Raw genomic sequence first — 22,917 nt, forward strand, 5'->3', positions numbered from 1 at the left:
ACATGTAACACTTGCTCCACAAAAGCCAAGATGTCCAAAGAAATGCTCCAAAAACACTGAACACAAACTTTGAAATTATTTACAGTAAATAAGTAATTGAGAGTGCACTTGTAACTGATTGAGGACATGCTGCTAAAGCGTGCAATCATGATAACAGTGAGTGCGATTACGGCAAGCGCAACTGAATGAACAAAGTCGCGTATTTAAGAAATCACTCTCTGAGCGGTCGATAGTACCGGTCATGAGCACCAGTCATATAAGATCATATGTGATCATATGAGGCATAGTGATAGACTGGTCATGTGATTGCTCTTGGCTAATCATTTGTGACCCGCTACAACAAAAGGATCCTAAAGTCGCTGACGGGTGAGCCGAGAAAATCGAGTTTGAAGTCAGATCACCAAAATCTGTCAAAACATTTGGATTTCTGTTTTTACAAAATTTTGTGGTCTAATGTATCTTCTATCATCTGCCGAAATTTCGAAGCTAAATGATCAAAGGAAAGGCCTGAAAATAGCATTTTTCTGGGCCATGCTTGGCTCGCCCATCAGCGACTTTGGAATCCTTTTGTTGTAGGGGGTCACATTTGATTAGGATCCATATTACCGCAGCTCATAGGGACCTCACTGACTGGTGATGTCAGATTGTGGAGCTGACTGTAGTCCAGTCAAGTCCCCCAAATTACATTTTTGTGATTTAATGCTGTAGTAATTGGTTATAGTCCTTTCTAACCCTATTTTGGTCAGATAACGTAATTTCTTTGAGTTGCAATTTCCCAAAGTTAGAACTGGTCCTCTCGACCATTTCTGTTGGGTTTTTTCCTCCATTATTTACACTTGTGGTGCATGATGGCAGTATGCATTTAAACCCTACAAAAGCTACAAAGCGGCATCAAAATTGATACCATATTTCATGTGAAGCAAAAAAAAGCAATACAAAAAAAACAAAACAATTGCAGTTCCAATTAGGTGAGTAAATTACATCTTTTTTTTTTCCTTCGGCCACACATTTGATACACTCTCAATATTTTACTTTCACATGGGTATACACCTGTATGTACATTGCTTCATTCTTTGTCCTAATACATCTTTTTATTTCTTTTTTTTTAACATTTGACTCATTCTGGCAAATTGTAGTCACAAATCCATATCTATCAATCGACATATTTCATTCGTATAACATGCCAATCTACATATACATGTTTCAAGAATCTATTCATGCACATTTAGGCATTCAGATAAAGACTGATTGTTTTGTTTTGTGTTGTTTTGTTTTGTTTTTTTAACCTACGTGTAGCAAGAGTATATTGTGTATGGTGAAAAAAAAAAAAAAAAACAAGAACAAGAAATGAACATGATGATTTCTATGAGCAGCACTTTCTGGGTGCTCATTTTTCCCCTGCTCTGTTTAATACAGCAAGAGCACCCTCTAGTGGTGATGGCATGCCAGTCATTGTGGCCTTAATGGTAACTGTGCTCACATATTGGACTTTGGAACATTTTGCCTGTACAGTTGTGTTAATGTGCCATGTGATTTTCATGGGTATGGCATTTTATGCTTTTGTTCCTGCAATATGTTGAATTTGTGTGTTTGTGGAGCTCAGTGGATACTGTAAAACATAATATATTCGCGGCATGAAATTTTCGCAAATTGGAGCCGATGGCCTTTTCCATGGCATGAAATTTTCACGAATTGCCACTGGCGTTCAGTGCATTAAGTGTAGATAAGGAATTTCGCGTGCATTTTAATTTTGCGAATTTTGGCGCTCGCGAAATTCGCGAAATTGAAATGCATGCGAACATTCCTTGTTTTACAGTAAGACATTGGTCTCTGAAACTTGAGGTCTCTGGTTCAAGGTCCATGGCAGCAACAGTTGCGCCCCTTTACCGATGGACTTTATGCACATAGCCCTGTTCTTTGGGGGGGGGGGGGGGGGAATTTAACCAGTTGGAGACGACTATTATAGTCCCAGGGTACACCCGTACAACAGGTGTCTGCAGGAAATGCGTGTGTTTAATAGCACAATTACACTGTAGCTCATCCTCAATGGGTTAAGCTACATGCGTTTCTTCCATACAACGTTTATAACTGCCTCAGGGGCCATGTAAAACAGAACAAAATTTGATCGAGTCAAATTTAATGTGACAAGCCCCCACCCCCCCCCCCCACACACACACACACATACACAGAACTCTTTTTGATTGTATCAACTACATGTAGGTAGTTGATTAATGTTGTTTTTTTTTTTTGGGGGGGGGGGTTGTTTGTTTTTTTCCAGCAAGCAGTATTGTAAATTATCAATTGTGTACATGGACATGGACATGTGAGCATGATTCACATGTTACTAGTACTCTTTCACTGTTTGCCTACACACAATGTACTTGTTTGATCATTACACAAGTAATGCATTAACCTCAAGGCATTGTACCTCTACCCATGTATCCACAGTTCAGGGTTAATGTACAGATAATATTTCTAAATTCTGCATACCTGTAGAAGCGTGTCTTGTTTCCCTAACATCAGTCCATTGATTTATCAGTGAACTTGCAACACTCCATATTATTCTCACTGACTTAACTTTCCCAGCAGCATGCCATGGTTGGTAATGCATTGCTAATCCAATGGGGTTTCATTCTTAGGTGGCAGACTTTTCTGTTAGTGCACAGTCTTACAGTGAACAACCCCCTCTAGTGGTAAGAAAAAGATAATCAATTGGCTTGTAGCCAGTGGATGCCCTGGGGTAGCCAGTGTTGTCCGTGTGCCAGTTCTGTAATATCTGTGTTAAATAAGTATTTGTGATTGTCATAAATTGACTCAGTGCCAGTGAAAGGTGATTTGATAGTTACGTTATATCATAAATGATTTTAATGGCATATCCCCACATTCAGTGACTTTGACTGATTTAGGGATAGTCATGTCATCAATTACCTAGTACTGCATATTTAGTATTTAGTACTGTAGTGGGGGCGCGGTGGCATAGTGGATAAGACTCCTGACTCCCAACTCCTGATCGGAGGACCCGAGTTTGAATCCCGCCCGTGCAGTGCATACATCCTTGGACATCCTTGAATTGGGATTTCCTCACAATTTTGCAAGAGGTAAAATTTGTGATCATGAAGTACAGTAATAAACAGAGAAACATACACATGCACATCACATTTATTTCGGGATCTGAGTTAATATTTTTACATGTTGTTAAATTCTCCAACTAGCATCTGACTCGCAAAATTTGCAAAAATAAGAACCCGATAAAATGTCTGGTGTACACAGTATTAGTATTAGCTACAAAGTGGTATCACTTCTGCAGTTAAACAATGGACTGTACAATATCCAGTCCTACAGGTGGAATTTCCCAGTTCCACACATCATTGGGAAGGGCAAGGATGGGGGAGGGTCGGAAAGCCTTGGGAGAGGGGAAGGGGAGGGAGAGGGAGAGGAGGAGTGGGAGGGGAGGAGGAGGGGAGGGGGAGGGAGAGGAGGAGTGGGAGGGGAGGGGAGAGGGAGGGGAGGAGGAGGGGAGGGGGAGGGGAGGGGGAGGGGGAGGGGAGGGGGAGGGGAGCGAAGAGAAGAAATCTCGCCTCATTGCAGTCGAGACTTTTAATTGTTTGTCTTGCGGCAGAGTCTTTTTAAGCCATTATGAAATGATATCGGATGTCCTGAAAACACTTCATAAGTGCACCCGTGTTCCTAATCTGCTATGCCGACAAAGTGAGCAGTCGTTTTCTTTGTGACTGTTATCAGAAAATACATATTGATCATTTTTTTTTTTTTTGCCCTATGTGCTGCTGACGAGCCCTCATGTTTTGTAGGTAAAACAAGGTGCTGATGTCGTTGACTAATCGAGGTACTCAACTGTAAGAGTTTAATCAACTTGTTCTTCAATATCAGCTTTTATGGATCTGCAGTGTTTGTTGTGGGAAGTGCACACAAAACTTTGGTTATTTTTGTGGGAACTTCAAGGAGTTATTCTTTTTACGATCCATTGTGTGAATGTTAGCACCATTGACTCACTATCTTTGATATTCATTGCATAAGTACTGATGACAAGAATGATTCCATCGTAACATTTTTACCAATCCAAATTCATGATGGAGGCTTCTTTTTATAGATTTTTTTTTTTCATGTGATGTTGTGTTTCTTTTGTATTTTGCATGTATATACTATCTAGTAAGGATTACTGTCATGGCTTATTTAGATGTCTTTGGCATATATATATATAAAGGCACTTGTACTTGTAGTTTAATGGGAAGGAACTTAAAGACATGTCTGAGAGAGTGTGTGTGAGCAAGAGGATTTCTTTTTTTTTATTTCCATGCCAAAAAAAAGAAGAAAAGAAAGAAATAACTGAAATTTATTGACAACACCACAAAAGGTCCCCTTGAACCCCCCTCAAAAAAAAAAAAAAGAAAGAAAAGAATGCTTGTTTTGTGGTAGATTACATATATGTGACCTGCTACATATGTAGCCGCTGGTGCTAAGCTTGAATGAACATCATGGAGGTTGCTAGGAGCATACCTTGTATTGTCAAGAGCTGGAAATTGGCTTGCCTCCCCTTGATCATGATAGCGTCGGAAGGAAAACTTTGAAGGTGGTTTTCTTGAAACACTGATTTCTTAAAGCACTCAACTTGCCCTAATAAAATCATCAATATCTCAGCAACCGAGTACTTTTATGAGTCGTGTTATATATGAAATTCAAGTGGAAGAGTAAGGGAATAACATCATGTCATTTTCAGAAAATTGTCTTCCCTCGACTTCTAGTAGTGGATCCTTTTGTTGTAGCCTGTCACATATATTTGTTGTGAAGACAGAAACCTGTAACAAGAAAGTCTTTCTTCTTTTTCTTTTTTTTAGGTTGGACTTGCTCACATTCTTTTTGCTCTCATTTGACTTGTTTTCGAATGGTTTAACTCACTTCACTACAGTGTAAAATTTTGCTACTCACTTGCTACGTACTTCATAATGTCGAATGATTACACTTGATGTAGGTGACAGAACAGAGAAAGTGAATGGGGACTCATCAAAATATGTCATTTTTTAGAGACCTTTTCAAACATCTAGCCAGCATTAAAACACCTCCTCAAACACTTTTGAAAATAGTACATAACAGCAAATGGTTATTCTTGAGTTTGTTTTTTCTTTTTCTTTTTTTTTTCCTACAATCTTCCCAGATGGGTTGGTCCATTTTAAGAGCTTGGTGTATAACTGCAGGCCAGGGGTGTATTAAATGCATAAAACCAACAAGAGTTATTGTTGTCAAAAGTGACATGATGTGCTTTTATGTAACATGTTGCGTTATATAAGAAAGAGAGTTTATTGTCTATATGAGCACACACACCAAATTACCCTTCTCATTTTACCAGGGTCTTGGAAAGACATCCCAAGCCTGCTGTAGAACAGACCAAACAAAACCAGCTTATCATTGTTTTATTTGCCATGCACTGCACTGAACCCTAGATCATACTCAATGAGTGGATTATGTCTACATCACACGTTTTTTAAACAAAGAAGGGGGAGGGGGTGATAGAAAGAGAGTAGCAGAGTGAGCTGACTCTGTAAGACTTCATTAATGTCGTAACCAAAGGTTAAGAGATTGGCAAATAAGATAGTGCTAATGACTGTAAGACCCTCTGACTCTGCGTAAGGCCTGTTGAACATCATAAGCTGTCATTTCCACCTTGTTTTTTAACCTTTGCTTTTTTAACCTTTCTTTATGACTGATCACAAGCCGACAAATTGATCTGCGTGCAGATGGCTCAAAATATGGTTGGCATTATTGATCAGAGAAGGTGTCTTTTTTTTTTTTTTTTTTTTTTTACCTAGTTCTTGGAAAAAATTGATTAAAGAAGGTGATTTTTTTTTTTTTTAACTTACTTCTTGGAAAGTATTCGTTTGTACTTCTCAGCCAAAAATTCCGGTATTTGGAAATTGGGGCAAAACATGCTTTGCAGAATAGGTATCAATGCCTTGTTGAGTTTAGACCTCTCTGATGATAAAGATTTTGCCATTTGACAAAATGATTTGGGAGCAAGGGCATTACAGATTTTCTTCCTTGTTCTTCTTCTTCTTCTTTTGTTCTTCTTCTTCTCCATTCTCTTATAATGAACTGGTGATTGATTGCAGCACAGCGTTATTTTCCTGAACGTGATCAAAAAAGACTTGTTTCAAGATACAGTCATCACACAATATGAGAGGCAGGTGTCAAATAAATGTGCATTGCTCTATAATCTTCTTACAAGGTGATACATAAAGGAGTATAACTCTGAAAATATTTTGACTTTCAACTTATAAGAAATGTATGAAATGAGTGGTTGATTTTTTTTTTTTATGTTTTAATTCTTCAGGCCTGCACTGATGTGTCAGTTGGGAAATTAAATCAGAAGTTGAGTAATGCATTTGACCAGTCTGATTGTGGTATATTTTAGTCAGTTTAAAAAAAAAAAAAAAAAAAATCCATTTAAGGCTGATATCAAGTTTCTAATTAGAGTCAGTTTTACTTCTGTGCATGTATCAGTCATGTGATAGAGGTCATTGCAGATTTGCTCTAGTCTCCATAATAATGCTTTACTGTCATACAAATGAAAGAACCTTTGCTCTGAAATGTTTCCTCATATGGCTGCTGGGGTGACAAGACCTTGTATCTGCAATTTTGGTGAAAATTACTTTTTTTGGATTAATGGTCAAATAATGGGTTAAGTGATGTCCTGTCCAAATCCCAACTGTCTTACTCCAATAATGAAGCCACCACGGCATGTCAAAGGAAAGGCTATCCCATTCGCCACAGTGCTTTGGCCGCCATGTTTTTTGGCTTTCCTGAACATTTGACATTTTGCAGATACGAGGTCTCTTGTCGCCCCAGCGACGATATGCTTATCACGTTTGTTTTTTCTTTGTTACCCACTTTTAAAAGCCCTTCTCATCTGTAACAAAGTGCAGTTATCTTTTTTGGAGCATTGGTGATTTGATTATATATTTGTTCTCCCTTGTTTTTGTTTGTTTGTTTTTTGTTTACATAATGAGTCACATCATTATAGTTTGCTATGCAGTTTATAGCAGGCGACACAGAATTCTTATCCATGAATCAGGTTTGAAAAAAGTTTAAAACAGAGGAGCTGCCTGAGATTGGCATGTTCATTGCTCATGGGCTTAAAAAAAAAATAATAATACAAATATATGCAAAGCAGACCCCAATCGTGAAACCTACAAGAACAACTTTCCACAATCATTGAAATACTTGTACAGAGAAAGGGTTAGGGTTTAAAATGCCACCACAATTAGCAGTGATAGTTTTGTTTTGTTTTGTTTTTTGTTGTTGTTTTTTTTTTTTTGGGGGGGGGGTAATTTAGATGTTCTGAATTCATACTGTTTCTGAAGATTGAATGTTTTTTTTTTTAATACATTGAATCGCAGTGTTGTACCTTAAATTTTGCATTTTAGTAGTCAAGAGTTTCTTGCTTTGGTAGATACTGTAAAACACAGTACTGGAATGGAATTTTCGCGAATTGGAGCTGACAGCCTTTTTCGCAGCATGAAATTTTCGCGAGTTGCCTCTAACATTCAATGCATATACAAAGTGTAGACAAGAACTTTCACTTGCATTTTAATTTTGCAAATCTTGGCTCTTGCGAAATTTGCAAGATTAAAATGCATGCAAACATTTCTCGTTTTACAGTGTGCTGACGAGAATGTAAACATTGATACATGTAGATCTGGAAACTTCCATGCTTTAGCAACGAACTTTATGGCTCCTTGGGTAAATTGTAACCAGCCTATTTACTCATATAGTGTTTTTCTTCTTTTTTAATTCTATCTTTTGGTCTTTTTTGGTCACATTTCCTATCTCTGGAATGGATGCCAAGGCCAACATTGTGTGACTTGAGATACCTGTATCTATGAAGAAGAGAAAAACCCTAAGAATGATGCTATTGGCTCTTTCTGTTTGCAGAGTTGCGTGATAGTTCTCTGGTCTTGAGTAGTCACAGCTTCACACTGGGAGAAAATAAAGTTTGAGCTCTGCTCTGCCGCTCTTTTTAACTTAATGAAGACTAGTCCCGAGTATGCTGGAACTGGTGTCTATGGGAAATGTGTGTTATAGCAAAATCAGCCCGTCCTCCGCGGGTTGATAACTAGCTTGATTAAATTTAAAAACGGTCATGTTCATTTCCAAGTTGATGGCAGAAGACCAACAATGACACAGGACTTGGTATTTAGCATAAGACACAAGACATGCTTTGTATAAAAAGTTGTTGAACTTTGCAGGAAAGTCTGGTACCAGTCCTACCAAAGTTGTTAAAGATTATCCCTACCTTCTCTCCTTTAGTCTGTCTTGATAGTTTTAATGCTTTAAGGAATACTTTGAAATTGGTTTTGATTTTTAGGAGAGCCCATCAAGGTTTTGAAAGAAAATTAATTTCCCAAATGTTACAATGACGTGAAAAATAAAATTGAGTTACATAAGATATGAACATCTAAATGAGTTCAGTGAACATTTTGTTATGTACATGTTTGGACAAAATGAAATCAGATGTAAACAAATAAAGATATGGAGAGTGAGAGAGAGAGAGGGGGGGGGGGGAGATACAACTACAACCTTATGCCAGATATCTAGTGTTTGATGTACATGTCTACATCCATAGGCCTAAGAGTCTTTGAATAAACTGGATTGCACTTGGCATTAAGATGACACTTAAAACACTGTATAGCAAAGTGACAAGGGTCAGCATATTAAGCCTCCTATTTTCATTTCTTGTCTAGGTCAATCTTGAATTATAATTTGATGGCAGATGTCAATCAAAAAGGAAAAAAAAAATTGACAATTAACTTGCAATGACCCAACAGTGGAAGCTCAAAATAGTTTGCTCCTGTTTGCTCCTGATGGCACCGAGATAATTGTGATGGGTTGTAGATGGTTGCGTAGAGAAATCGTTCATCACTTTTAATTTGTATGCCAGTAATCTCCTCCAAATTGGATAATTGAATGTTTATAAATGGGAAGATAAGATACTTGAGTTCAAGGGGGACTTATCGAATGATGCTGTTAGATGCACTTGCTTGCTTTGTCATTACATCGCTAGCAGTTTGCACAGCTTTATCTCGGTCAAGAATTGTTTGTTCGATGCTAATTGATAGTATGATTGGTGTTATGACTACCGAGGTTAATATACCTTCATTTCAAGTAAGGTACAATCTGTACATCTCCACATGGTCCTTGTGAATTTGGAGCCTTGCAAGTGATTAAATAGTTACTGGGTATTAACTGGAATAGATTAAATCTGGAATGCAGACCGTATACTCTGTGATATGCGTGTACAATGCATACTATGCCAATTTCCTGCAGACAGCTGTAGCTGTCAAAATGCATAATGTCGCACATAAGACTGGCCTTCACTGATAATTTGAAATTCAAACATGAAACCAAGAAGTCATCATTGCTGTTGAGATGTAAGATTCCCCCATGCCATCCCCCTTCACAAAAAAAAAAAAAAAAAGTTGCCTTAACAGGTTGTAGTTTGTAGAAATCCTAATGAATTATAACCAATCTGCATGGTTGCCAGAATGTATAGCAGAAGTCCATACATTATGATCTGAAGCCTGTTATGGACCCAATTTGGCCAATCACTCAATCCAGGTCCTGTTTCATGAAATATAGTGAAAGTCAAATAGTTCATTGTGATGAATATGTGACCGATGCAGGAGTCAAACTCAAGAACATTACTTGTGACCAATTCAGGAGTCATATTAAAAACACTGCTTGAGAGCAATTCAGGAGACAAACTCAAGGTCATTGCATTTGACCATTGATCCAGATGCCATAATTCAGGGTCATTGCATACAACCAATCCAGAAGTCAAACTTAATAGTATTAAATAGTCAAGGAAACTCAAAAGATGGATATGGTTTGACACTAAGTGAAAGGTCAAGCCCAAGAACATGGTATATTGATGAGTCAGCATCAAACTCAAAGATGTTGCTTGCCACCAACTGAGGAATCAATTTCGACAACATTATGCAGCACACACAATGTACATTATGTAACTCAGATCAGAATGACTCTCAAGGATAGTGCATATGACCATGTAAGGAGTCACGTGTGACCAGTCTGCGGTCAGATTCAAGAACTCAGGGCAGCCAGACAATGCAGCTTAATTCCAAATGATTGAAATAAAGATATGAACAAACAGAAATCACTCTTCCATGTCTTTTGCATCCAGTACCACTGCTTCAAACCCCTTTGCATAGATGTTTTGAATTCTTTGGAATTCAAATGTTGTATAATCTACACAGGAGGAAAAAAGCTGTACATAATGATATAATCAATAACCACTTTTCCTATTCTTTTTCCTCTTTTGTTACTCCAGAGTAAAGAAGAGATGATAAATGTCCGGTTACGAGAAGCAGAAGCAAACGCGGAGCTGATTGAACTGAGACAGAGGGTTGCCGACCTTGGCATCAAGGTGAGGTTTGATCTCACAGTCCATTTCATTTCTTTTTCAGTTCTTCTTCATCCTCTCTCTTTTCTTGACCAGGTTCACTGTCCTGCATTTTAATGACTTGCTGTAATCTGAGGATGTTAAACTCTGGCTACAGAACCTGCGACAGCAATTACAAGATGCTCAGTTATGAATGGTAACTTGCGACAGCAATTACAAGATGCTCAGTTATGAATGGTAACTGCCATTTGACTGGCTGATAAAAATGCAGGAATCATCAATTCAAGTAATATGTGTATCATCAAAGATTACTTGTACACTACTTCTAGAAAGTATAAGTCTTAATGCTGTTGCATTTCGATCCTACAGAAACTTCTGCCCAAAGATTGTTCATTGAGATAAAAGACATGACGACTATTATAGATTTTGGAAGATTTTATTGCTGAAGGTAGCTTCTGTGATTTGTTAACAACCCATGTAGAATTGTTGTTGTTTTAATGCTGACTTGTTTTGTTTTGTTTTTCAAGACACCAGGGAAGTACAATGAACTAAACAGTTTCTTTATTAAATGTATTTCATCCCCTATGAATCTAACAGAATGAAGAGCTAATGACCAAAAACACCCTGATTGAGGCCGAGGGTACCCACAAGTTTGAGGAGCTGAAGGATAGAATAGTGGAGCTCAAGAGAGAGGTGAGACCAAACCGTTTCCTCAGTATTACACCTTATACACACCATGTTTATCGGACTTACTTTCGAGACAAAGTGTGCGTTGAAGCATTATGATCTGCCATTGATGATCTCCCTGCTTGAAGCAGGCAAATCATCTGTATTTGACCCATCGCCACCTATTCTTCAGACTCTCTGCTTGCTCGTGACAGTCTATTACGAAAGGGAGGGAAATCCTGGTGGGGCAACAACATGTCACACATTCTGACAACAACACAAATCACCACCACCAAGGATATCAAACTTAAAGTAACAAAAACTTTATTCTTCCCTCGCCTCACACGGCATCGTCCCAATCTCGTCTGGATCCATCATTTTTCCAATGTGGTCCTAACAGGCCACACCCACTTGGCAACAATGCATATTCATGGCACAGTCCCACTCCTGGTATCTTCAAGCAAATACTGCCAGAAATTTCGACCCGTTGAAGATGGACTGATTTTGCTATAACACACATTTCCCATAGACGCCTGCCTGAGTATTCTCGGGACTTGTCCTGAACAGGTTAACAAAGCCAGTTGTGAAGTTCATAGCATGGTGTCTGACAAGTACCCGTATACTTTCATCAAGACACCCCCCGAAACAGCTACAAAACTGCTGAATATTTCTACATTCTAACACAAATTTTACGTTTTACTCACATGAAATTGATTGAGTTTTAGTATTGTGTAGTACATCGTAATCCACAGCAAGCCCTCGCACAATGTCCACGGAGCGAAATTTCAATTTCTATCTGCAAAGCTTGACCATCGCTGCACTAATTCTAAATTGTGGCTTTGACGTGACTGGGAGTGCTCCATAACAAGCGTGGCACGTGTGTTGAAAGTGTCGCACAAACCTTGTATCGCCGCATGGCCGATTGTGTGACCTTTTGAAGTGCATCTTTTAGGGTTACTTCAGCCTTTACTCTAGAAGCAGTTTAACTGTGTGTAAGAAAAACAATCTACAGTGTGCAGACAAAGCAATAAATCTTCATTTTTGCTAAGTTGTAAATTATGTTTGTCAATATTGATAGCACCAATGTGTTGTTAAAAGGATCAAGCTGATATCTGTGTAGGTCTGAGATACAAAAACATAATGTAATTAGTTCAAAATCTGTGCCATGGCACTGAGTAGGCAGGTGTTCTGACTGCAAGTGGTACAGCTCTGTCGCAACTTGCTGTGCAGTGACAAGACTGTATAATTACTGTCAGCCATGTTTCAATTGCTATAAGCATTAATGTTGTTGTTTTTTTTTCCAAATAAGATTGCAACACTATGCTTCTTAGACTTCATATTTGTAAATCTGTAAGTGTTCTAGACATTTCAATTAAACAGTAGGTCATAAAGTTATCAAACTTTAAGTTGAGTATTGAACAAATACATGTACCAAATTTCTCAATTTTCAGCAAGCTACTGTAGTCTCAGCTTGTAGTCTTCTCAGCTCTAATGTTTGTGACTATAGTCAGGGAAACAGGAAAAGTCATATTTGAGCTTGGTTAGAGTTCCTGGGCTATGAACATTTTGGCGGTTAACTTGCAATTTTACACTACCTTGAAATATTAAGCACAGACAAGGAAATAAATCCTCAATACTACCTTCCAACAATCAAATGTGAATGTGAGTTATTTCAGTCGCTGTTTAGCTCACATTAAAAACCTGGATGCACTTTGTATTGCTGTACCACCATTAGTTCCCTGACCTGTGGTGCTATACCAGCTGGCAGTTCAGGAAAAAATGGTTTAGCCAAGACAATGGTCACTGGAGGTCAATATTTACCTCGGCTGATTAGAATGTCTGGGGAGGTCAGCTGTCTCAGACCACTTCTTGGACGTCGGCTAACTTCACTCGATACAGACGCACAGTCACATACTCATCATATGTACTTTTCAGGTGGCCTGTCGATAAAAAGTGTGCAAACTTATGCCTTGCCTCAGAGCAAAGATGGATTTTGCAGAATTTTTAGTGTTTTTTTAGCAATTGTTTTGGCATGTGGCAGTAGGCTACTCTATATGTATATATATCATTGGGCCTTGAGATTAGGTCCAGTCTTCGACATTGTTCTATACCAAGAAACACCAAGAAATCTTGACTGCACATATTCCAATGAATACTGACTTTTTGTTTTCAAAACTGCATGCTAAGTGATTTAAAGCAGGGGTTTATTCTGTGCAGTGATTGGGCTGTCCAGTATCTCTATACAGATAATCAGTAATTCGAGCATTAGCGGCCAGCATATGAAAGTCTGAAGAAAGTTCTGTAGCACTCATTGATTTCTAAAAGAAAGTTAATCCATGCCTTTTTATTGGTACTTAGCCCCAAAACTTTATAGAAGAACAAGCTGACATTGATAGCAATAACATGCCTTATGTTATCCATGTACATAAAACAGTAATTCTTTTATCATGTGGTGATAGTTTGTGTTTGTTTGGTATCGTGTAAGCTTTACATTCAATTGGAGATTAGTTGTACATCTTCATAGTTTATGTCCACACTAAAAGGAAAAATAGTTCTTTTCATTCTAGAATTTTAATGACTTTTTTTTTTGTGAAAGAAATTAGTATTTATGTGGAAAAAATGTGATGAATGAAACATGTTTACATACTTCAGTAGTTGTTTTTATGTGGGTAAGATTTCTTCAAAAAGCAGCAATTGTGCATCATAAGCTGGCTGTGGAACTTCATCATCACCATTTGATTTGCGTGTGCATTTATGACTGGTGTCATTTTTTATTGAAATCGTATGAAATTTCAAAAGTCAACAACTTTCTTTAGATTTGATGGATTTTATGGAAAATAACTTTTTGGTTGACATTACTCTTTGTGCGAGCATTGATTTGAACATAGAATGGAATTCCCCTTTTAGATATTTGTTCATTTGCAAACTTGCCTCAGTTGGCAAGCAAAATAACATTTTAAGAATTCCCAGGTCACTTCACTCATTCTAACAACCATCAGGTTCATTCATAATAATGCACAAAAGGTTACTTGCACTTTTAATCACAGGATGTGTTATGACCAATTTTGATTTGGCACTACCTGTGATGATTGTGGTTGAACTTGTGGATGGAATTGTTATAATGACCTTGGTGTGGGTATGCATGTTTTTAGGCTGTCATCTACATACATGTCATCTACATACATGTAGCTGCTAGGTGATAGTCATTGCAGAGTATCCGTCAACTTTTTCCAGATTTGATATGAATTTAGTGTTCATGTTTTGGAAAAATACCATCAAGGAGATTCCAAATGTTTCATCTTTCTCTATGACTTAACAATATGTTGCTTTGATAAGCACCTGCCCAGGAGTGTTTTCACAGCATGTTACCTATCCGTGTTCCGGCGAATTTTAAGCTGTCACCTTGTCGAGAGACATCTCGGATGTCGCCCTTGGTTCACCTCATGGTGAGAGCAGAAGCCTTTACCAAGAGCTGCATATTTTATTGACAGGTCATGGAGTTTTGACACAGCTGTTGAATAAATCACATTAATTTGCAGTTGGTGGTTGACAAGGAGATGTGATGGTATTCTCTGTGTAGAAACATGCATGTATCATGCTTTGAACAGTAATAAATGTGATTACAAACATGTTCATTTCAAGTGTGAAGCCTTTATAGAAGGCTGGATAGTCTTCCAACTTGTGTTGTGTGTGTCACAATATAAGTAGCTGATGAAATTAACAACAGAATGGAAATTGCATGAATTCCGGGATGCTGTATGTTTCTTCCACCAGGATACTTGTAGATTGAATCATTCAACTTCCTGACAAGGCTCTAGTTTGATTCATGTCCCAGCATTTTCATTTTTTTTTTTTTTTTTTAAGCCATACTACGTAGACAAGTATCATCTTTGCATATGATGGACACTCTGGCTCATTTAATGTGGAAGTTCACATAATTGTACAATCAAACATTTTTACTTTTTTGTGCAATCCGCTCTATTTGTTGCACTTTAAAAGGGTCAAAGAGACAGTAGCTTTAGAAAAGTATTTTAAACTTGTGTCCAAATGGCAGGATTCATTATACCCCTCTTTTTGATGGTCCAAATAGTAATACTGCAGGACTCCTTTTTGCATACTGTATTTGACCAATAGCCACACTATTATATAAAAAAAAAAAACCTGTGAAATTTGGAATTCCACAAATTACTACAGTGTAGTTCTTGTCCAATTTGCTATGTGCTTGATTTACTTGTCTCATTTAAAACTCCACCTAAATGTGCATTTATGATGTGGTGTTTACTGGGAAAGAGTGATGAGAAGCAGTACTCTGAAATCGCAGGATGCGTGGAGCAATTTGTCACAGAGGCTGGCCGTGATCGCAGAACTCTGATCAGCTGTAAACACTTGTAAAGTTAATCGCGTTTCTCTGCTGAACCCGAATCTGAGCCCATTGAGTGTGTGGCAGCATTCACGTGGACTCGTAGAGCACCCGTATCTTATCACTGTTTGTCTTGCGGCGATAACGAGTTCCCTGAAGATGTTGCTCACTGGCAGTATCTGGTGTTTACTTCATGATCTGTTGCCAAATTTCTTTGTTTTTGCAAGTTTCAGTGATTGCAGCAGCCTTGGGCAGAAGGGGGGGGGGGGGGGGAGAAATGGTCTTGAATACATTTGTGGTGCAATCAGCCATGTAGGAGAATTAAAGCTCCAAGCTTCATTTCAAATGCTCACTGCATGCAATTGTAATTATTTGAAAACTTTAATGTGACATGATTTTATTTATCTCTGCATGATTTTCTGTTTTGAGGTGGAGAAGTTTTTAGAAATTGGGAATTTTGATGAATTATAATGTCTTTGAAGTAGACTTCTTCAGAAACTTTACAAATTAGCTTATTATACTGTACAGTAGGTGTCATATCAATGATGTGATCCATTAACGCTTTTGATGCATGCTGAGATCTTTTATAACTAACGGTAATTGATTTTGAATGCATTGTTTTGTGGAAATATGTTGATAGGGTGTGATTTGGGAGATTCCATTATACGTATAGGTGTAACTCTATATCAAATGTCATAACATCTTCATATAGGCAAGGAAGCTAAGATAAACGAGGTTTGTGAATTAAAGATCTGAAAAGTCATACTAACTGTTGAACTGTCTTGTAAACAAAATTGCCTCTTCATGATCTGTTAGTAGCTAAGTGGTCAAACACTCCAGAGATAGGGTAATCAAAGAGCTGGCATGAACGCAAGAGGAGTACCTCCTAATTGATTTCTGTCATGTTTGCCTGTGTCGTCATCGGCCATCGGTCATCAAAATTCATTGTTGTTGTTGTCCAAAGTTTGCTGACCACTACTCTGGGGGCAGTCATGTCATGTCCTTAACATGCACACAGTGGCTGACCAGCAGACGATTGATTGTGTAGTCTGAATTGTACAGACTTTTGGGCAATCTTAATTCATTGTTGCATTCTTTTACCTTCCTGCTGTGTAGCTTATAACACCATGCTTAGTGCTTAGCAACTAAATTTAAAGATGTGCATTTGTTTGTGTGTTTGTTTCTTTTTTGTTTGTATGTTTGTTTATTTCTACCCCCCCCCCCAAAAAAAAAAAAGTGCAGTTTCCCTGAATTTCCTTGTCTTAGTTTGTGTTTCAGGTTAAAGTACCTTTCATATAACTAACACTGTGAGACTTACTCACCCCAAAGTGCTCTCATGTCTTAGTAATCATGCAATAATGGTTTCATACCAGAGCCGCCGCCGCACGGCGGCGAGGTAGTACACGTATTTTACGAAACCATTATTGCATGACCAGCAGCGTGCAGCCCCATACGCATAGCTAACTGTGAGCATGCGCACACTTATCCATTCATGGATTTGAAATTTGTGCGCATGTGATGTGTGTGCCAATGCGCTGGCCGTAGTATTCAGTCGTAGCTCTCCCAAGGTCCTCTCGACCGAGTCAAATTCAGTCATCAATTCGAACAGAAAGGGACTATTGTTTTCAGTACTTCAACTTAATTGGTAAGTCTTCAAATTGAAGAAATTTTTGGATTTTAAGTTGATATTTACCCGCGATACTAAATCTTTCATGATCCTGAATACTACAATGCGAAGCCCCATTACACTATGCGTATGGGGCCGCTGGTCGCTATGCGTATGGGGATGCTGGTCGCAGTTAATTGCATGATTACTAAGACATGAGAGCACTTTGGGGCGAGTAAGTCTCACAGTGTTAATTATATGAAAAGTACTTTAACCTAAAACACAAACTAAGACAAGGAAATTCAGGGAAACTTTTGAGGTACCAAAACTTTATATTATCTTTAAAAGGGGGGCACGCACACCCCTATTTTTTCTTTTATTTCTTTTGTTTTAACAAAAAATAAAGAGGGTGTGCACGCCCGATGCGCACGCCCGATCCACCACTGGACAAGGATATACATGTAAAGCTGCATGAAATTCTATACATTTCTTGTTCTTGTCAGCTTTCCAAGGTGTTCAGGTGTTCAGAGAACGATTGTTGGCACATATAACCTCACTCAAAACAAGGATTCAGAACCTTGCATACAATGTTAATTCACAGTAATTTAGCATTTTATAGTTTTCAGGAATAGATTCAGCAAACAGTCAAATCTTCTTCACCAGCTATGCATCTGTAAAGATCACATAAGATATCCATTGAATGACCACAGAATTCATTTCTCCACAGAGCATACTACATGTTAATAATGAACCTGTCTGCAAAGACCACCTGCCTGTGAAGTAGAAGCTACGGATGATAGAGCTATACTGTTTGATTGTGAATACCAGTCAGTGACATTTTTATTATTATTATTATTTTTTTTTTTAAACAGCTCTAGCTGTGCAGGCTTCCTGAATCCTTAGGTTATTGTCATGATCCATGTGAAAAGGTATTACACTTCATTAGCAGAGCTCTGCTCGACTCTGTTGATGGCTCTTCCACCAGATGTTTTGCAGTTATCCAGAAATAGCAATGCACCACATCCAACAGCAACATACTTCTTTCTGTTTTGCTCTGCCAAAAAGCCATGATAATAATTATGCAGTTATTTTTGCGGGAACACCCAGTAAAGTTTTGGTTACCCCAAAAATTGTCTTCTACAACTTTTAGAATTTCCACTTCACTTATACTCCCCCTCCCATAAAAGAAAGAAAAAAATAGATAAATAGTTTTAAGACTTACCAAATAAAATTGGTGTTGGATGGTTAGATTTGCACAAGTATGAAGCCACTCGTCAGGAATTGATGGTTCAGCCACTGTAAATGTACAGACAACAGAGTTTCTTGAAGACTTTCAACCCTGAAATAAACTTAAACATGGTTGCGGGTGCAGCGTACAACAGGGGAATGAGTAATACGTAAGTATCTACTTTGTATTCCAACATGCTTTTGTTTTTTCCTGTAAGAAACCTAAAATTTGATCTGCACGAGATTCATGTCAAATCCTTTCTGAGTGAAATCTGTGTGTCTGCAATACCTTGGGGATTATTTGGGTTACAATCTGTACACAAAGACTCAGAACCTTTCTTCTTCTTTTTTTTTCTTTTTTATAAAGATTTTGTGCATTCCAAGGTTAAAGGTATACTGGTAACCAAAACCTCCACTAACACCACCACCACCACCACCTCCTCCACCACCACCACACAACTACAGTATAGCAACAATCACAGGCAGTAGAGAATAACCACAAGATATTGTATATGCCTTACACACTGTGGATGGAGTCATCCTTTTTTTTTTTTTCTGGTAAAATGTTCATTATTCTCTAAAGGTTTGTTAATCCAAAAATGAAAATATGTTTGTTGTTCCAAAGGTTCGCAAACACTCTAAACCATAAAAGTTCCTTAATCCGAAAATGATTTGGGGTGGGTTGGTGTTATTTTTTTTTTCTTCAACTAATAGGCCCTACAGTATAGAAGGATATCAATAAGATTCTATGCAAAGTTCAGTGGTTTGCTGATATGAAGTTCAGAAGTAGAATGTAATGGGAGGGGAGGAGGAGGGGATGGGTGGTGCATGACACACCTGTAGCATAGTGTCTAGTGTAGTGGTGGTCACATGGCTATCCGTAGTGCCTCAAATGTTTCACCTCCAATGAATGGATGTTACAGAGGGGGGTCAGTGATCAGGAGTTGTGACCTGACAAGATCCTTTGAGGGGATATCAAAATCATAACAAGCTTTCCAGCAAAAGAAGATGTTGAACTCATTCAATGGATCATGACGGTATTTGCTGCCCCCCCCCCCCCCAATCACAAGTAAGATTAACTTAACTAGAAGTTATGCAAGGCCTGTGGCCAATTGAAACTACAGGTTTCATAAAAAACAAGCAATATTAATTTGTTGTCTGTTATGTACTACTACACCTGTCTATGCCAGGAAAGGTAAAAATGTTGTTTTTCCAGCAAAAATGTGCTTTTTTTACCCTCAGAATAATGCAGTGCAGTTTGCATTCCTGTTCTAAACTTTGTTTTGATATCTCACACCTTTTTGTGTGTATAACAGTCAAGCAGACATTTTGACGAATGATGATATTGATAGCATTAATTGTTAGCATTACGTGTAACTCATTTAGGATGAACTGATTTTGCCAGAACACGCATTTCCCATGGACATCTGCCAGAGTATTCTCAGGATTTGTCTTCAATGGGTTTTGTTAACATTAATTGTTAGCATGAATTGTTATCCCTATGTGAGTTCTTGGTGGCAAAATGTACCAAAGCACCATAAAGAGTGCTTTTATTTTATAAGACGATTAAATGACCTTGTTTCCTGCACAATTTCAGTCATGTTAATATATGGATTTCAGTCTGTGTGCAGTACGGAATCTTGTGGTAGCTGGGCACCTTTAAATGTTTCTACAGATAAATGGCACTCTGTAAATGCTGTTCCCTCTTCATCCTCTTTCTGTCAATACCCATTCTCCTGGATTGGTAAAATAAAAGCCAAGGGTCTGCAATTGAAGACTAGTGTCTGTAGTGCTACCCTGGATTACAGCTGTTTTCCTCCTGAGCTCACCAGCCAGTGCCAAAGGTCGCTCGAGGTCATACATGGCAGCTTCCAGGGGTGACTTTATTTGGGCCGCTGGGTTCCCCTGACTGTGGATTGCACAATCCAATGAGAATGGGCCACCAAGTCAACATCTCTCCTCGTTGATGACCACATCTTGTTTGCTCTGGCATGGTGCGAGACCAAACCGCTTTGGGTTCGTCAGGAATCATACGATCCCAATGTTGCCAAAAGGGGTCACATGACTCAGGAAGCCTCCCCTCTCCCCCCCCCCCCCCCAATTTCCTCTGGTAAATACATTGCACTGATTGTTTTCTCTCCTCACCACCCTCTTATTATTCTAACATAACATGAAGTGGCCGATGCTCAGAGAGCAATAAATTAGTTTCCGATAATCCCTAGGGGTGCATATGGATCTGGATGCGTCAATGTTACGCTTCCGAAAAGTGTGCAGAAAAGGGAATTTGAAATAACAGTGTATATCCATATATTGGCATATAGTCGTGATCCAGAACAAAGCAAACAAACAACCAAACCTTGCAGGCTTCTTTCAGCACATCATCAGTGAAGACTTGACACAAAGGAACATGTGTTATTTTTGTCAATTTCATGTTTTTAAAAATGTGAAAGTTTGTACAATTTTGTGTACAGGTCAAAATTAGAAAAAACCTCTGATATCACGGAATCATCGCTTTGTCTAATGCGGATATGTGGTTGCTACTACATTGTATAAGTCACTGTTTTTCTTGAAAGCATATTAAACTAGAAAACCTCAAATACGCACAGCTTGAACTCATAAGTTCATTGACCCTATTTGCCAAGAGATAACAAATCCTTCAACATTTCATATAAATTCCTAAATCACTACCAAATTTAATCATCTGTTCCTTCTATCATTATCAACTTTTCCCATCAAGTTTTATCCATATCTATGCACAGCTTTTTTAGTTATTTTGCAAACAAACAAACAAACAAACAAACAGATCAATGCCGACAAAAACATAGCCTCCTTGGCGGAGGTATGTACATAATTATGTAATAAAATTCCATCACTTTTGAGTAGTAGGGTCAAATATGAAGAATTCCCCACCACTCTCTTTTTTTTTTTCAAATTTTTTTTTCTGTATTTTAAAGCCAACTTCACTGCAGTGTGGAACTGTACTTTGAAGGCAGTTAAAGATCGTACCTTCCTTTCGTCCATCTGTATGTTTATCCTCAAGCTGGTATGACGCCTTCTCCTCCTCCTCCACCTCCTTGCATTACGCAACGGCATATAACTAACCTTGCATACTTGTGGCGCTATTCTATTCAGATTGTGTACCGTGTTTGCTTGTTTTGTTTTATTTTGTTTTGTTTTTTTTATCTGTGTTTCGTGCTCATTACTAGCTACTTGCAAAGCAAGTGAAAATGATTTCAAGGATGTTAACTTGAGATCAACAAACTTTCCGGTCAGTTTGAATGGCCAATGGGGTCAGTCTTGTCAAGGTGTCCAGGCCAATCATAGGCTGTGATGAAATCTTGTGGTCTTTTTTTTTTATTGCATTAGCAGCAAGAGTCTCCATGATTAATCTTTTTGTAATTATGTTGTACAAGTTGTATGCCCAGACTTCCATCCTTAATTTTCTGTACCAGATAATAAAACCTAGATCTTGAAAACAAAATGATGGATAGTGAGCTCTAAGGTCAGCAGGCAAAGTTACTTCTTGAAAATTGGCTGTGTTCAATAATTGGAGAATCATTAGACAAAGATCAAAATACTGCATAAGGTTGAAATCTGACAGAATAATTTGCAGTTTTTGATTTCTTGGCAAACATTCAAAAAGATCTAGGAATCCATAAGTTTTGGCCACATTTGAGAACTCGGTAAATGCTTGGTAGTAGGAGACTGGTATCACGGAGTATAGTAATTTAAAACAAAATGTTATAGATGTAATGGTTAGAATCAGAGGTCTAGATCATGGTCTGAAATGTAGACTGTGTGTAGAGTTACTTGACAGAAATAAGGTTACAATGTAGTTTGTCATTCACCTTTCTTCACAGCGTAAATTTTACAGCCTGACAATCATAAAAGAATAATTTTCTGGTCAAGATGCTCAGGATTCAAAGGCCAAAATTCAGTATTTGATTTGATTTTGTATACTACGGCTTATTGATAGAATCGACTAGCTTTCCACCCATGCAGCAGACAAATTCTGTCGATGTTCAGAATAGGGTTTCAGTGCACAAGCTCTCAAGCAAAGAAATCAATTGCACTGTGTTATCAACTTAAGCCAGTGTTTGGCACATTGAGACAGTGTTGGATTCATTACTGTGTGCGATGAACATATATCAGTGGTAGTGTATTTTATGAAGGTAGACTTGAGTGAGATCATCTGAGTGGTGGCAGATCTGTATTTTCATCGACAAATATACTAGAGCCTGGCTAGTTGGGAATTTTTTAGTCAAGACACATATGGGTGCAACGGGTCTTTTTAGGGTATTGGTTATTGTCCATTTTTGGTTTGTTTTTGAAGGAGTTAAAAAGTGAAGACGAGACTATGATTTAAGGGAGGCTTGTAATCACAAGAGAGAAATATAGCTAGATCAAAATGATCTTTTGTTCTATCTGGGCAAGTAAGGTAGAGCAGACAAGGTACACTTGGATTGCACAGCAGGATGACAATTTTGCGGACTAGGTTGGTGCAAACCTAAACAATGCCCTTCTTGCTCCAAACTGGCGATGTCCTCAGAGGCACATGTATCTCTCCTCACTTGTGACCTCCCCCTCCATCCCGACGTCCAAGGCATAAGTTTACACCTCATTCATCCG

At 38.3% G+C, this 22,917-nt stretch overlaps 2 protein-coding genes across 2 annotated transcripts in view; both read left to right on the forward strand.

Moving 5' to 3' along the window:
• Nucleotides 1-22,917, forward strand: part of LOC140240940 (ecotropic viral integration site 5 protein homolog) — a 99,175-nt gene that overhangs the window by 72,610 nt on the left and 3,648 nt on the right. The window contains exons 17-18 of the mRNA XM_072320712.1: nt 10,358-10,453; nt 11,027-11,122. Coding sequence (XP_072176813.1) covers nt 10,358-10,453; nt 11,027-11,122 — 192 coding nt within the window. The remainder of the gene's footprint in view (nt 1-10,357; nt 10,454-11,026; nt 11,123-22,917) is intronic.
• The window catches only part of LOC140240937 (major yolk protein-like), a 102,346-nt gene that overhangs the window by 44,730 nt on the left and 34,699 nt on the right, over nt 1-22,917 (forward strand). The window lies entirely within an intron of this gene.

Source organism: Diadema setosum, chromosome 17, assembly GCF_964275005.1.
Source record: "Diadema setosum chromosome 17, eeDiaSeto1, whole genome shotgun sequence".
NCBI lineage: Eukaryota > Metazoa > Echinodermata > Echinoidea > Diadematoida > Diadematidae > Diadema > Diadema setosum.